Source organism: Nannospalax galili, unplaced genomic scaffold (assembly GCF_000622305.1).
Source record: "Nannospalax galili isolate Female #2095 unplaced genomic scaffold, S.galili_v1.0 scaffold302, whole genome shotgun sequence".
Lineage (NCBI taxonomy): Eukaryota > Metazoa > Chordata > Mammalia > Rodentia > Spalacidae > Nannospalax > Nannospalax galili.
In genome coordinates, this window is record NW_008350120.1 from 7,043 (window position 1) to 18,787 (window position 11,745).

The window sequence follows — 11,745 nt, forward strand, 5'->3', positions numbered from 1 at the left end:
AAACCCCTGCCCTGGGCCAAGGCCAGTCCACAGTGATACTTGAGGATCCTGAGCACAGGTGTCACTGCAGATCTCCTCGTGATGTTCCTCCTTTTCTCAACCTCTCGCTCCAGCCCGTTCTGGGCACCGTCTTGTGTTCAGAGCAAGAAAGGCCCCTCCATCTTAACCTTTCTACCCCGTGAGGTGACCACAGCAACGCCTCCAGCCCGTTCTGGGCACCGTCTTGTGTTCAGAGCAGGAAAGGCCCCTCCATCTTAACCTTTGTACCCCGTGAGGTGACCACAGCAACGCGATGAGCAAAAGAAAAGGTGGAGGAGGTGGGACAGGAAATGGCTGTGGTTGGTGAGGGGAGGAGGTGTCACAGAGACAGAGACATCAAAAAGCACCTTACTCATGCAATAAGAGAAGGCTCTGAGAAATGGCCTGACATCAATCACCTTCTTTTTCTAGGGAACTGCTATGAAATTTTGTCATATTTCTCTTTAGATTTGTTATCAGACCACATAATTGCTGAAGTAACACAAAAAAGGTGTTGCTTTGGGGGAATATGGTCAAATCAGAGTCATTTTCTTCTAAGAGAATCATAATTATGTGGAGAGTTGGAAGCCCTGTTACAGTGTTGAAACTTTCTGTTTTAATGACACGCACTGTCGGATTTCAGTGACAGACTTCGGGGCCATCCTAGTCCTTCCAGGGAAGGTTGCTTACCCTCTTTGGCTTCTGGCAGAAAACTCAGAGGTCACATCTTGAAAGAGAATTGCTTTTACTTTGCCACCTCACTGGAGGGAAGGAAACGAGGAACGAGGAACGGCCCTCACAGATACAGGTCTGAGACAGGAACCTCAGCTGCCAGAACGTGATCTGTTGTGCTGAGAGTCCAGGGACCCAGGCATCCTTCAGCATGGCTGAGATTCTGGTTTTCACAGCGAGTGTTTCTCCAGAACTACGCATCATGACCTAAGTAGAATTTCCGTGTGGTCTGGCATGTGGCCACCGGCAAATGTGGTCTTTGAACTTTAAATGACTTAAAATGAATTTCATGAGGGATCATGACTATCAACATGATGAAATTTAAAATCACCATGGAAACAAACCTCTGGACACGGCTCTGGGGTTCTCTAGATTAGATTAATCGAGGTGGGGAAACCTACTCTAAATATGGACGGGTGGGTCCATTCCGTAGGCCTCGGTTCCGTACTGAATAAAGCGGAGAAGTCGAACTGAGCACCTGTGTTCTTCACGCTCTTCTTTTTGAATGCCGTTGAATGTGACCCATCAACTTCCTGCACCTGCCTCCACACCTTCTCTCCCTGGTGCCCTGCCCTCCTCCTCACTGTGGAGCACTGCCCTTGCCTGGTAAGTCAGAGTGAACCCATTCTCCCTTAAGTTGTTTTCATCGAGGTGTTCACCAACCACAGCAATGTGAAAGGTGACTGATACTATAAAATGCAGATAAATCTTCAGTTCTGCCATCGACTTGTCACATCCCAAGAGCTCAGCAGCTGCCAGTGGCTCATGAGTAAATACTGTACTGGATGGCAGAGATTATTCTCAGCAATACAGAAAGTTCTGTAACGCAGCCAGCTAGAAAGACGGGCGGGTCTCCTGCACACTGATGCTTGGGTAGCCCCTCCCCTGCTTCCTCTCGGCTGTTCCTTCCCCACATTTTGTCATCGCAAAATCCAAGAAAGCTACCACAGGACCCAGATTTCCAGGTAAGGGAGTGTGGGTGGAGAGAGGGAACCGGTGTTGAATTTGTGAGGAGGGGACCTCTCTTTTGGCTCTGTCTTATAAACGTCCCGGCAAACCTGCTCTCATAAATTTTGCTTGCTGGTTCCTGTTTCCTGTCTGCTAAGTTTAAGGTACAATCCAAGTTAATGTGTTTTTCAGGGGCTGCTGCTTAGAGGATACTGAATTGCGAGGAAATTGTTCCTTCACTGATCATAGAATTTAAAACTTGATTCTTGCAAGAACTAGAGGGAAGAATTATCCCTGGGAGAACAGATAGGGGAAAAATAGGGATTCTTAACAAGCACAGCTTAGTGTGCATCCTCCTCCAAACTGGGACACAGATCCGGGGTCAACATTAGCCATTTCACCTTCTCCAACTGTCCTCAAGGGAACCTTTCTCTTTGAGGACCATCCCTTATTGGGTTCACAAAGCTGAGCTCCCCCTAGGGACTGACTCTGTGTTTCAGGAGAAGCCGGGAATGGGTGCTTGTTCATAGTCAAAAGGGTAAGAACTGAGTCAATCAGGTTAGCACCAATCAGCAGAAGCACTGATCCCTGGTTTTACCTCTGAATTAAGCTCTAAAGGGTCCTTGTGCTGGAAAGAGCGAGCCTTAGGATATAGACACTTGCCGTGCTCCAATTGCCCTATCCCATCTCTCTCCTGACACCAAGCACCAATATCATTATTGTGATCAGTCCAAGGCTTTATAAAATGTTATAGTTTCCTTTTCCAGTTATTGAAAAACTGTTTTATATATCCTCAGCCTTCAAAAATAAAGAAGAGGACTGGGGAGCTGGCTCAGCCAATAAAGGCTAAGGATTACAACCAAAAACACAAAAACAAAGAAGTAATCCTTCTTTCAAAAGAAGCATCTAGCTTTCCATTTCGAATTTGTAACTGAGGGTCCCCTCTGTGGACACCTTGTACTTAACAAGTGCACTTACGGCTCAGCTTGGTCATAGTCGGGTCCAGTCAGAGTTCTCCAAAATGTTCATGGGTAAAAGGGAAAGAAAACATTCAAAAGGGAGTCCGTTTTTTCTACACTACTACATCCTGATTAACTAGGAAAAGGGCTGCCATTTGCATAGGTCAGAATCAATCAGAGAGAGGAAAAGAACAGGCATTATTTACCAATTTCCTTATTTAGTGAATTGAGAATCACCCATTGTTCAGTACTGTGACGTTTCCCAGGAGATTAGGAAACCACCAGCCAATATTGTCTTCCTTTCATGCCATGTACAGCCTGGGAAGGGACAGTAAAACATTAAGAAAATAGGTTCCTCTTATAACTCATGTCCTTGAAGAAATCTGAGTGTGTAGTTAGAGCAACCACAAGTGGGCTCAAGAGAGCTGGCATCGCACTGTACCCTGCTGGTACAGTTAAGGGTGCTGGGGAAGATCTCTCAAGAGCAGAGACTTGGGCAGGAATGAGCTGGGCAGTGGACTGGAGCAGGAGAGTGCGGGAAATGGAGCAGCTCTGCAAAGGCCCAAAGTTAGAGGATTCTGGGAACATAGCGTAGGCCAGTGGGAGTGGAGCTTCAGACTAAGGAGGTCATGCAGAGGCTTCTAGAACATTTCGATGGTTTGAAGTATTTTCTAAAAGTAAGCAGGCCAGGCATGGTGTCACATACTTTCATCCTAGCTCTTGAGAGGCAGGAGCAGTTGGATCTCCACGGGTCAGAGGCCAGCTTCGTCTACATAGCAAAGTCCAGGCCTTCAGGAAAGTATAGTGAGACCTTCTCTGAAAAAAAAAAAATGCCAAAACTAATCAATAAGTAGAAACCATGAAGAAGGATAAAAATAAAGTGAAATTTCGGTTTTAAAATAATACCCGATGGTGGTGTAGGAAAGGGACTGGCATTGAGAATGTTCAGTTGGGAGCTGGCTGCATTGCCAGGAAATAACAGTGAATGAGCCCACGTGATGAGAGAAATGAATAATATTGATATTTTTTAAAATAATCTTTAAGACTCGATGAGAGTCTGATGCAAGTCAGGGAACTGGGGCTGTAGAGGATGCCCAGATCTGACAGGAGCTACAGGCCTTATGGTGATGCCATTTCCCGAGATGAGAAATCATGGCTAGGGTAGAATCAAGGGTTGTATTCTGGCTAAACTCTGTTGGAGAGGCTCATGACTGAGCTGATGAGAAGCTGAGGCAGACGTTTGGAACTGCAAGGAGGGTGAGGATTATACATCTCACTGTATGGAGAGGAGAGAGGCCAGGACCTTTGCAAGATGCTCTGGAAGCACATAGTTTTGTATAAGAAAAAGAATAACCTGGAAATCAAGTGTTGAAATGAGTTTTGGGAAATCAAAGTAGCAAGTTTAGAGCTGGCACCATTGCACTTTACTCCAGGAGGCAGAGGCAGGTACACCTAGACCCAGGTCTGGCTGGTAGCATACACAGCAGTTCCAGGCCAGCTGAGCCTACAGGAGCACCCTGTCTCAAAGAAAAACTAAATCAATCAACCAACAAATGAATGAGTGAAAGGCATATGGCAAAAAGTTAAGCGTTGATTGTAGGAAGCCGGGGTTCTACTTGTTTGCCATTTTCCTAAAATACTGCAATCATGTTTCTTTATCTACAGGGATTCCAGCAGCAATGGCAGCCCAGGATCATGGCCTCGGCTCCTGCTTTAGCCAGCCAAGGATCAGCTATGGTGAGAGGTGCTGGGGTGAGGGAAGGGGTCGGTGTCAGCAGCCACACTGCAGGGATGGAGGAAGGCAGGCAGGGAAGGGTATAGTCCCTCCTGTCAGACGGCCGGTGCCCACCTGAGCAGAGAAAAACGTTTGCAGCTACTGTCCTTGTGTCTTTTCACTCTCTGCTCACTCCATTCTCTGGCCCTTGTACTATCTCCCTATGACAGGCACATCAGGATGAACAGGAGAAACCAGTGGCCTCTCATTGGTCCAGGCCTCAGCATAGTCTCCTGTCTCTCCATCTCTCTGACCTTCTGACCTTCTTTCTGTCTCTCTCTCTCTCTCTCTCTCTCCTTCCCTCCTCTTTTTCTTCTGGCCTTTCAGATTGACTTTCTGCCTTTATTCAGGCTGAAAGAAGCTTGGAAGGGAGCCATATGGGGTTAATTGATCACTCCTCTGGGCCCCTGCTCTGACCACACATTGACCGAGGAGACTCGATTGGTGTGCTACTTGTCCCTCCCTCGACTCCTTTACCTGTTGTATTGACTATGTCAGTTGAGCTTTTGCTGGCTTAATAAACTATCTCACAGTTTAGTAGCTTAAAACACTAACCATTTCTTGGGTTCCAGATCTGGGGGTCAGTCAGGAAGTTCTGGGATCTAGACCACCTCCACTAACCTAAGGAAACTCACTTATGTATTGTGATACGCTAATGGCTCAGTATCAGAAACAGTCTTCTAGTCTCACCGATATTTAGAGTTCAGGACCTCTTAAAATTTTCCACTCAAACCTCCTTTTCCCAAGGAAATTTTAATGTGAACCCAGGTAGGTAAGTTATATAAAATAGGCACACAAGTTAAATATTTATAGATACCAAATCATAAAGAAATTTAAAATAAATCTTTGTTGTGTGTATAACTTACTGTTTATTAAAGATTAAAGCACATTTGCATAGTAGTGAGATGAATGTGCTTGCTTAATTTTACATAAAGTATTAAATATGGATTGAATGCTGAGGAGTGTAGAGCCTCTGTTCTGCAGAGCTGGTCAATATTTGACTTTATAGTATTCTGCTCTAAGAATGCCACTTCACATAAATACGTACTACAAAATGATAATAGTCTCAAATCTGAGTCAAGGTGTTTCAGGCAGTGTTTGCTGGCATTGTTTGTATGAGCAGGGAAAACTGTGCTTGCTGTGCCATCAGCTCAAAGGCTGGGGCTTCAGGACACACAAGTACACACTGTCACAACACGCCAATTAGGCTCTTCTGTAATTAACAGGATCTTGGGCAGGCCATGGTGCCAGGATCTGGCCTGGCTGTTGTTGTCAAGCCAGCTGCTCTGGGCATCTTCATCTTCAAACGGCAGTCACAGAAGAGCTGAAACAGAAAGCAAGCCACAGGGCTAGCAACTTTTAGAAGCCGTGCTTCACTGTGGTCCAAAGCCTGCCACAGAACACATGCAGACCCAGGGCGGCGTGTTAACTGGAAGAGCTGCAGATCCACACCCCCCAAAGTCTTAGATTCAGGATGGGAATGATTTGGGGACATATAGGTTGTCAGTATTGGGTAATTGTGGCAGGTATGAGCTCACATTTGCTGCCTTTCCAATTCCCCCACCATGACTTTCCCACTCTCCCTTCCTGTGGTCAAGAAGCCAAGGGCCTCATGACCCTTGAAATGGGGCCTTGCAGTCCCCATTTGTTGCAAAGTACATAATTATCTGAACTCCCACCCACTTCTTTCTTTCATAGATAACTGTAGCTTTCCTCTACCCAATGTGATCAGTCATAGGAATTTTGGAAATACACTTTATTTCCACTCAGGAGTCTGGTTTTCAAATGTGGGAAACATCAATGCAATGATATTACATATCTCCCCTACAGGGCTCTCAGTGGGAAGAAATCCTTTTGTAAATGAGAATTGGAAAAAAATATCTGCCCCAACATCAAGCTGTGGGTTAGCTCTAGGATTCTTAATGGGGTATCTGTGAGCAGCAGCCCAACGTTCTCATCTGAAATCATTTTATTTCTTCCACTGTGGACTAGTATGCTACAAAGCATCAGAGTAAGGAGCAGAAAACGATCCTGGAAAAAGGCAATGAAGTCAGGAAATCAAGGCAGTTACTAGTTGCCTAAGCCCTTCAAGATGCACATCAGGCCCAGAGGCTGTCTGTAGACCCTGTAAGGGCAGGGGTGTCAGCAAGAGAGCCCTCCAACCAGCAGAAGGTAGGGGCCCAGGGTGTCCAGAGTCTGCACGGGAAACTGTTGACAGTTGGGCCTAACATTTGGCTTTTCTTCCTTGATGTTCTAGCGACTGAAAACCAAGATCAGGCAAATTCCCAACTGAGAATTGTCTTACTGGGTAAAACTGGAGCAGGAAAAAGTGCAACCGGGAACAGCATCCTTGGAGAGAAAGCCTTTTACTCTGGCATTGCAGCAAAATCTATTACCAAGGTCTGTGAGCAGAGGAGAAGCACATGGGGCAGGAGAGAGCTTGTTGTCGTCGATACACCTGGTGTATTTGACACTGAGGTACGAGATGCTGACACACGCAAGGAGATCGCTCGTTGTGTCGCCCTGACCTCCCCAGGGCCTCATGCTCTGCTCCTTGTGGTCCCACTAGGCCGTTACACTGTAGAGGACCATAAGGCCACAGAGAAGATCCTGAAAATATTTGGAGACAGAGCTAGAAGATTCATGATTGTCTTATTCACCAGGAAAGACGACTTGGATGGCACTGATTTCCACGAGTACTTACAGGAGGCTCCAAAAGTCATTCGGGAGTTGTTGGCCACGTTTGGTGATCGTTACTGTGTCTTCAACAACAAGGCAACAGGAGCCGAGCAGGAGGCCCAGAGGACACAGCTGCTGACCCTGGCCCAGGACGTGGTGAGGGGGAACGGTGGAGGCTGTTATACCAACAAGATGTATGAGATGGCGGAGGAAGTGATTCAGAAAGAAACCCGTGATTTGCAAGAACGTTACAGAGCAGAGATGGAGAGAGAGAAGGCACGGATAAGAAAGGAATATGAGGAGGAAATTAAAAACCTGAAGGATCAGCTGGAGAGGGAAAAGAGAAAGTCACTTATGGAAAGGGAATTCTCACGAAGTGAAGCTGTTTATGCAGAGAAACAGCAGAGTGCCAGGAGGTATGCTCAGAATCAAAATAAGATACTTGAGTTAATCTTAAAAGCATGGGATTTTGTTTCTCTTCTCTTTGACCAGTTTATGCAAGATTAGACCTAGTGAAGGACTTATCTATACACTCTGAATTTTTCTGATAACCCTGCCTACTCCTCAAAGTATAATGCTTTGCTTAACATCTTTTAGGACTACAGATTGTAGTGAAATTCACATTGGCAACTGGTCGATGTTTGATAGATTTGTCCAGAGACTGACAAATTCACACTTTGTGAAATCCAACAGGAAGTGTTAACACTTCTACAACTGTTTTCTTCCTTGGAGACACAGAGAAGGTCACTCGGGAGACCCCAGAAGCTGGCTCTAAGATGGATCTGGTAGTTCTCCCCTAGTCAGCTGGCAGATAGACCGCCCACAGTTTCTACTCACTTATAGTTGCTTTGAGAATAAGAGTCACCTGTGTTTTATTAGAAAGCTCAGTTCTTTCCATGAGGTAATCTTTAGATAGAAGTAGATGACTGTTCAATTCTCAATGAACGTCAGTTTGCTTAATTACATTTTCACAGGACTTAAGTTTTCCTGTCTGAAAAGCAAATCTTATAACTCAACTAAGGATGTGAGAGAAACTCAACAATCTCAACAGGCAACGCAAACATTTTTGGTGCATACAGGTGTGTCCAACCCTATAACCAGTTTGGTTAACAGTCAGTTCTTTCCTTTCTTAAGACATGACCTGATTGCTCTACTCTACCCCAGTCACCCTACACTCTCCACACTTCCTGCCTCTGCCCCCACTCCATGAGTCTGCTTATTGTCATTATAATAAAGCATTTCTGTTATCTCATATTTTGCAGAATTGGAATCTTTTGCCATAAATGGTACCACAGCTGCTTGTAATGGTACAGCTATGAATTTAGTTTTAGTGGTGAAAGTGATATTTTTGAACTAGACTTGGCATGTACCCATGGAACCTCCTCTTCTTCTGTTGTCTTGTGCATGTGTGTCTGTGTGTGTGTGTGTGTGTGTGTGTGTGTGTGTGCCAGTGCATGCATACTCATGTGTGTACAAGTACATGTGCATATGTGGAGACCAGAGGAAAATCTCAGGTGACAGCCCCAGCATGCCATCAGTCTCCTTTGAGACATGGCCTCTCATTGGCCTGGAGCTCATCATTAGGCTGACTGGCTGACCAATGAGGCTCAAGGACTCTCTTATCTCCCTGTCCCTGGGATTATAAGTGCCTACCACCACAAGCAGCTTTTCTCATGGGTTCTGGAAACAAACTCAGGTCCTCATGACTGCAAGACAAGCACTTCACGGACTGATCCATTCCCCCAGCCACACTACCTTCCTTTCGCTGAAAACATTGAACCATATTCCCTATCCTTCTCTGGCCAAAGACCACAGTCTGCTTGGTTCTTCATACGTGTTAGTAGAAACAGTGTGATTAAGATCTCTGAGACATGTGAGCTTTTCTTGGTACAAAGGTTCCCTTTCATAGAGAGATAATAATTATTTTCCTATTCCAGGAATTTCTACAGTATGTTTTCATGTTCTACCAACATGTCCTGGTGGTCACCTGTTATCAGTCTTTTGTTCTTCCATATCTTGAAATTGGTTTCCCTACATCCTGAACTCCTTTGTCTCAAGGAGACAGGGGCCTCCCCATTATTTCCCCAATGCACAGAGAAGTCTAGTCTGCACATTTAACGAAAGTAGCCAAGGCTCAGTGGTAAGAGAAACGCCACGTGGAAAAGCATGAATCCTTTAAAATGATCACTCGGGACACATCTTCTGTCTCTATAGAATATGGGTTTATGTCATATCTGTTTTCATTGCTAACACTTTACCCAATGCTAAGACATGTAAGTTCAACAAACTCATTACCAAGTTGTACTTCCATGGAATAGAGTCATTGTTCTGTAGTTGGTACCCTACGTAGAGTCAGCAGATGTTAGTTCATGTCAGAACTATACATTATGATTAGCATGGGAACAGAATGAGGTTTAGACATGTCGCCTATGAAGAGTCTGGGCACTTTATACAAGTTCATTCATTCACTAACGCTGATTCCCATGGTAGTTGTAGAGGAGACAGGAATCCAGAGACAGGAAAACAATGCCCCTTTGAGATTGCATCCATTCACCTCGCTTAATGCTTTCGAGAACCAACCAAGTTACACATCTCAGTCTCTGATTCCCTTCATTGCTGAGTAATGTCCTGTTTCAGATAGGGATCTGAAACTGTGGTTTGGGTGCTGGGGTTTCCAGGTTCTTTACAATGACCTGCTCAGAGCATACATGGATATTTACTGGAAGGGAGACAGTTTATTAACGGAGCAATGCAGAGAATGCTGGAGGCCATAACATGGCTGAGGCCTGGCTCCAAAAGGGCCAAAGAAATGGCTGAGGAGCTATTTATTGGCAATAGACAGCTGCCAGGGGAGGGAGAGTTCGTTTTCTGTTTCATATATATTTGCTGAATTTTGTGCATTTCACACATCTTAATCGTATTTAACTCCCCTATTTGCACCCCATACCCTCCCCGGATTTCATGCATTCTGTCCTATATGTTAAGGCCTACTGAGTCAAGTTTGCATTCCCAGATGTAGTCAGTGCAAGTTCATCCCACTGGAGCCTGTTCAGCCTGTCTAGAGTCACCCCCTTAAAGAAGATAGACTCTCCCTCACCCAGCAGTCATCAGCTGCCAATAGTTCCTCAGTTAAGGTGGGGCTTCCTGGCCATTTCCCCAGTTCTATACTGGGTTTTCACCTGGTTTGAGTTTGCATGGGTCTTGTGCATGCTGTCTGTCACCATTGCTGTAGGTTCATATGAGCAAGTTCCCAGAAGCCTGGAGGGCTGTTTCCTTATGGCCATACACTACCCCTGGCTCTTACAGACTTTCCACTCCTTCTTCTGCAGTGGTCCCTCAGCCCTGGATGGGTGAGGTTTAACACAGGAGTCCTGTCCAGGGACATGCACCCTGCAGTCTCTTATTCTCTACACTTTGGCCCGTTGTGGCCTTCTGTGTTCACTGTGTTTACCACCCTCTGTCACATGAGGAAGGTGGTGCTGTTGAGAGCGGAGAGATGCATCAATATTCTCTCTATACCCTGTTCTGTGAGCCTTAGGTGCAGGGGTTCCACTGTAGATGTGTAACTTAGGATCAAGCATCTCACAGACATTGTTTTCTGTGTGTGACCAGTTGAGGAATTAGGTAATAATCTCCATCTGCTGCTGCTGCAAAAAAAAAAGAGGCTTCTTTGATGAGCGGTGACTGGTATGCATGTCTGTAAGCATAAAGACCCATATTAGCATGCAGTAAGAAATTACAGTTGTCTAAGGATACAGATGTAGGTTTTCTCTAAGACCTATGACATCTCCTACCATGTGTATTTGGCTGTGTTTACAGTGCCACACAGGAGTTCGCTCCCATTGAGCAAGCTTTATGTCTAATTAGATAGCTGTTGATTATCTCCAAGATAAGAAACAACCAAGGAAGTGAAGAGGAAACCCAAAGAGTGGGAAAAACTCTTCTCCTGCTGCCCATCAGACAGAGGAGACTATACAGAACATACAAAAGACAAAGAATCCAAAAAATGGCCCAATTAAAAGATGGGCTATGGATCCAAACAGAGTTCTCAGTAGAAGAAATAAAAATGGCTAAGAAATACCTTTAAAAGTGTTCAACATCCTTAGTAGTCAGGGAAATGCAAATGGAAACCTGTAAGAGTCCACCTTACCCCAGTCAGACTGGCTGAGATCAAGAGAACAAAAGGCACCAAGTGCTGGTGAGGATGTGGGGAAGGGGGACTTCCGCTCATTCATGGCTGGTGGGACTGCAAACTCATGCGACCACTATGGAAAGCAGTGTGGAGAACTCTTGAAACACTAAAAATCAATCTACCATATGACCCAGTTATACCACTCCTTGGCACATACCCAAAGGACTCATCGTACTGTAGAAATATCTGTACACATGTTTGTTGCTGTTCTTTACACAATAGCTGAGAAATGGAAACAACTTAAATGTTCCTCAGCATTTTTGATTTTCAAAAGCAGGGACCAGATCGTTCTTTCTTTGGGACCAGACATGACCTACAGATTTACTTTTCTTTCCACTCAAATAAGCCCAATGGAAGCCGCCTTCAGGCGGATACAGAGTCTTCCTTTGCTGGTGTCTTCATGCGGCCTTTGCTGGACAATTGCCTCCTTCCACAGGTTTAAA

The 11,745-nt window shown here is 45.2% G+C and overlaps 1 protein-coding gene across 2 annotated transcripts; it reads left to right on the forward strand.

The window, feature by feature from the left end:
- Positions 1 to 1,323: 1,323 nt before the first annotated feature.
- LOC103745351 (GTPase IMAP family member 4-like) lies at positions 1,324 to 8,318 on the forward strand. 2 transcript variants are annotated; one of them, XM_008847279.3, is made up of 3 exons: positions 1,324 to 1,356; positions 4,323 to 4,394; positions 6,689 to 8,318. In XM_008847279.3, exons 2-3 carry the CDS (start codon positions 4,337 to 4,339, stop codon positions 7,615 to 7,617), a joined length of 987 nt encoding a protein of 328 aa, XP_008845501.2. In that variant the 5' UTR covers positions 1,324 to 1,356; positions 4,323 to 4,336; the 3' UTR covers positions 7,618 to 8,318. The 2 variants fall into 2 exon arrangements, with proteins under 2 accessions (XP_008845501.2, XP_017657186.1); XM_017801697.2 differs by lacking the exon at positions 1,324 to 1,356 and adding an exon at positions 1,691 to 1,715.
- Positions 8,319 to 11,745: the final 3,427 nt, after the last annotated feature.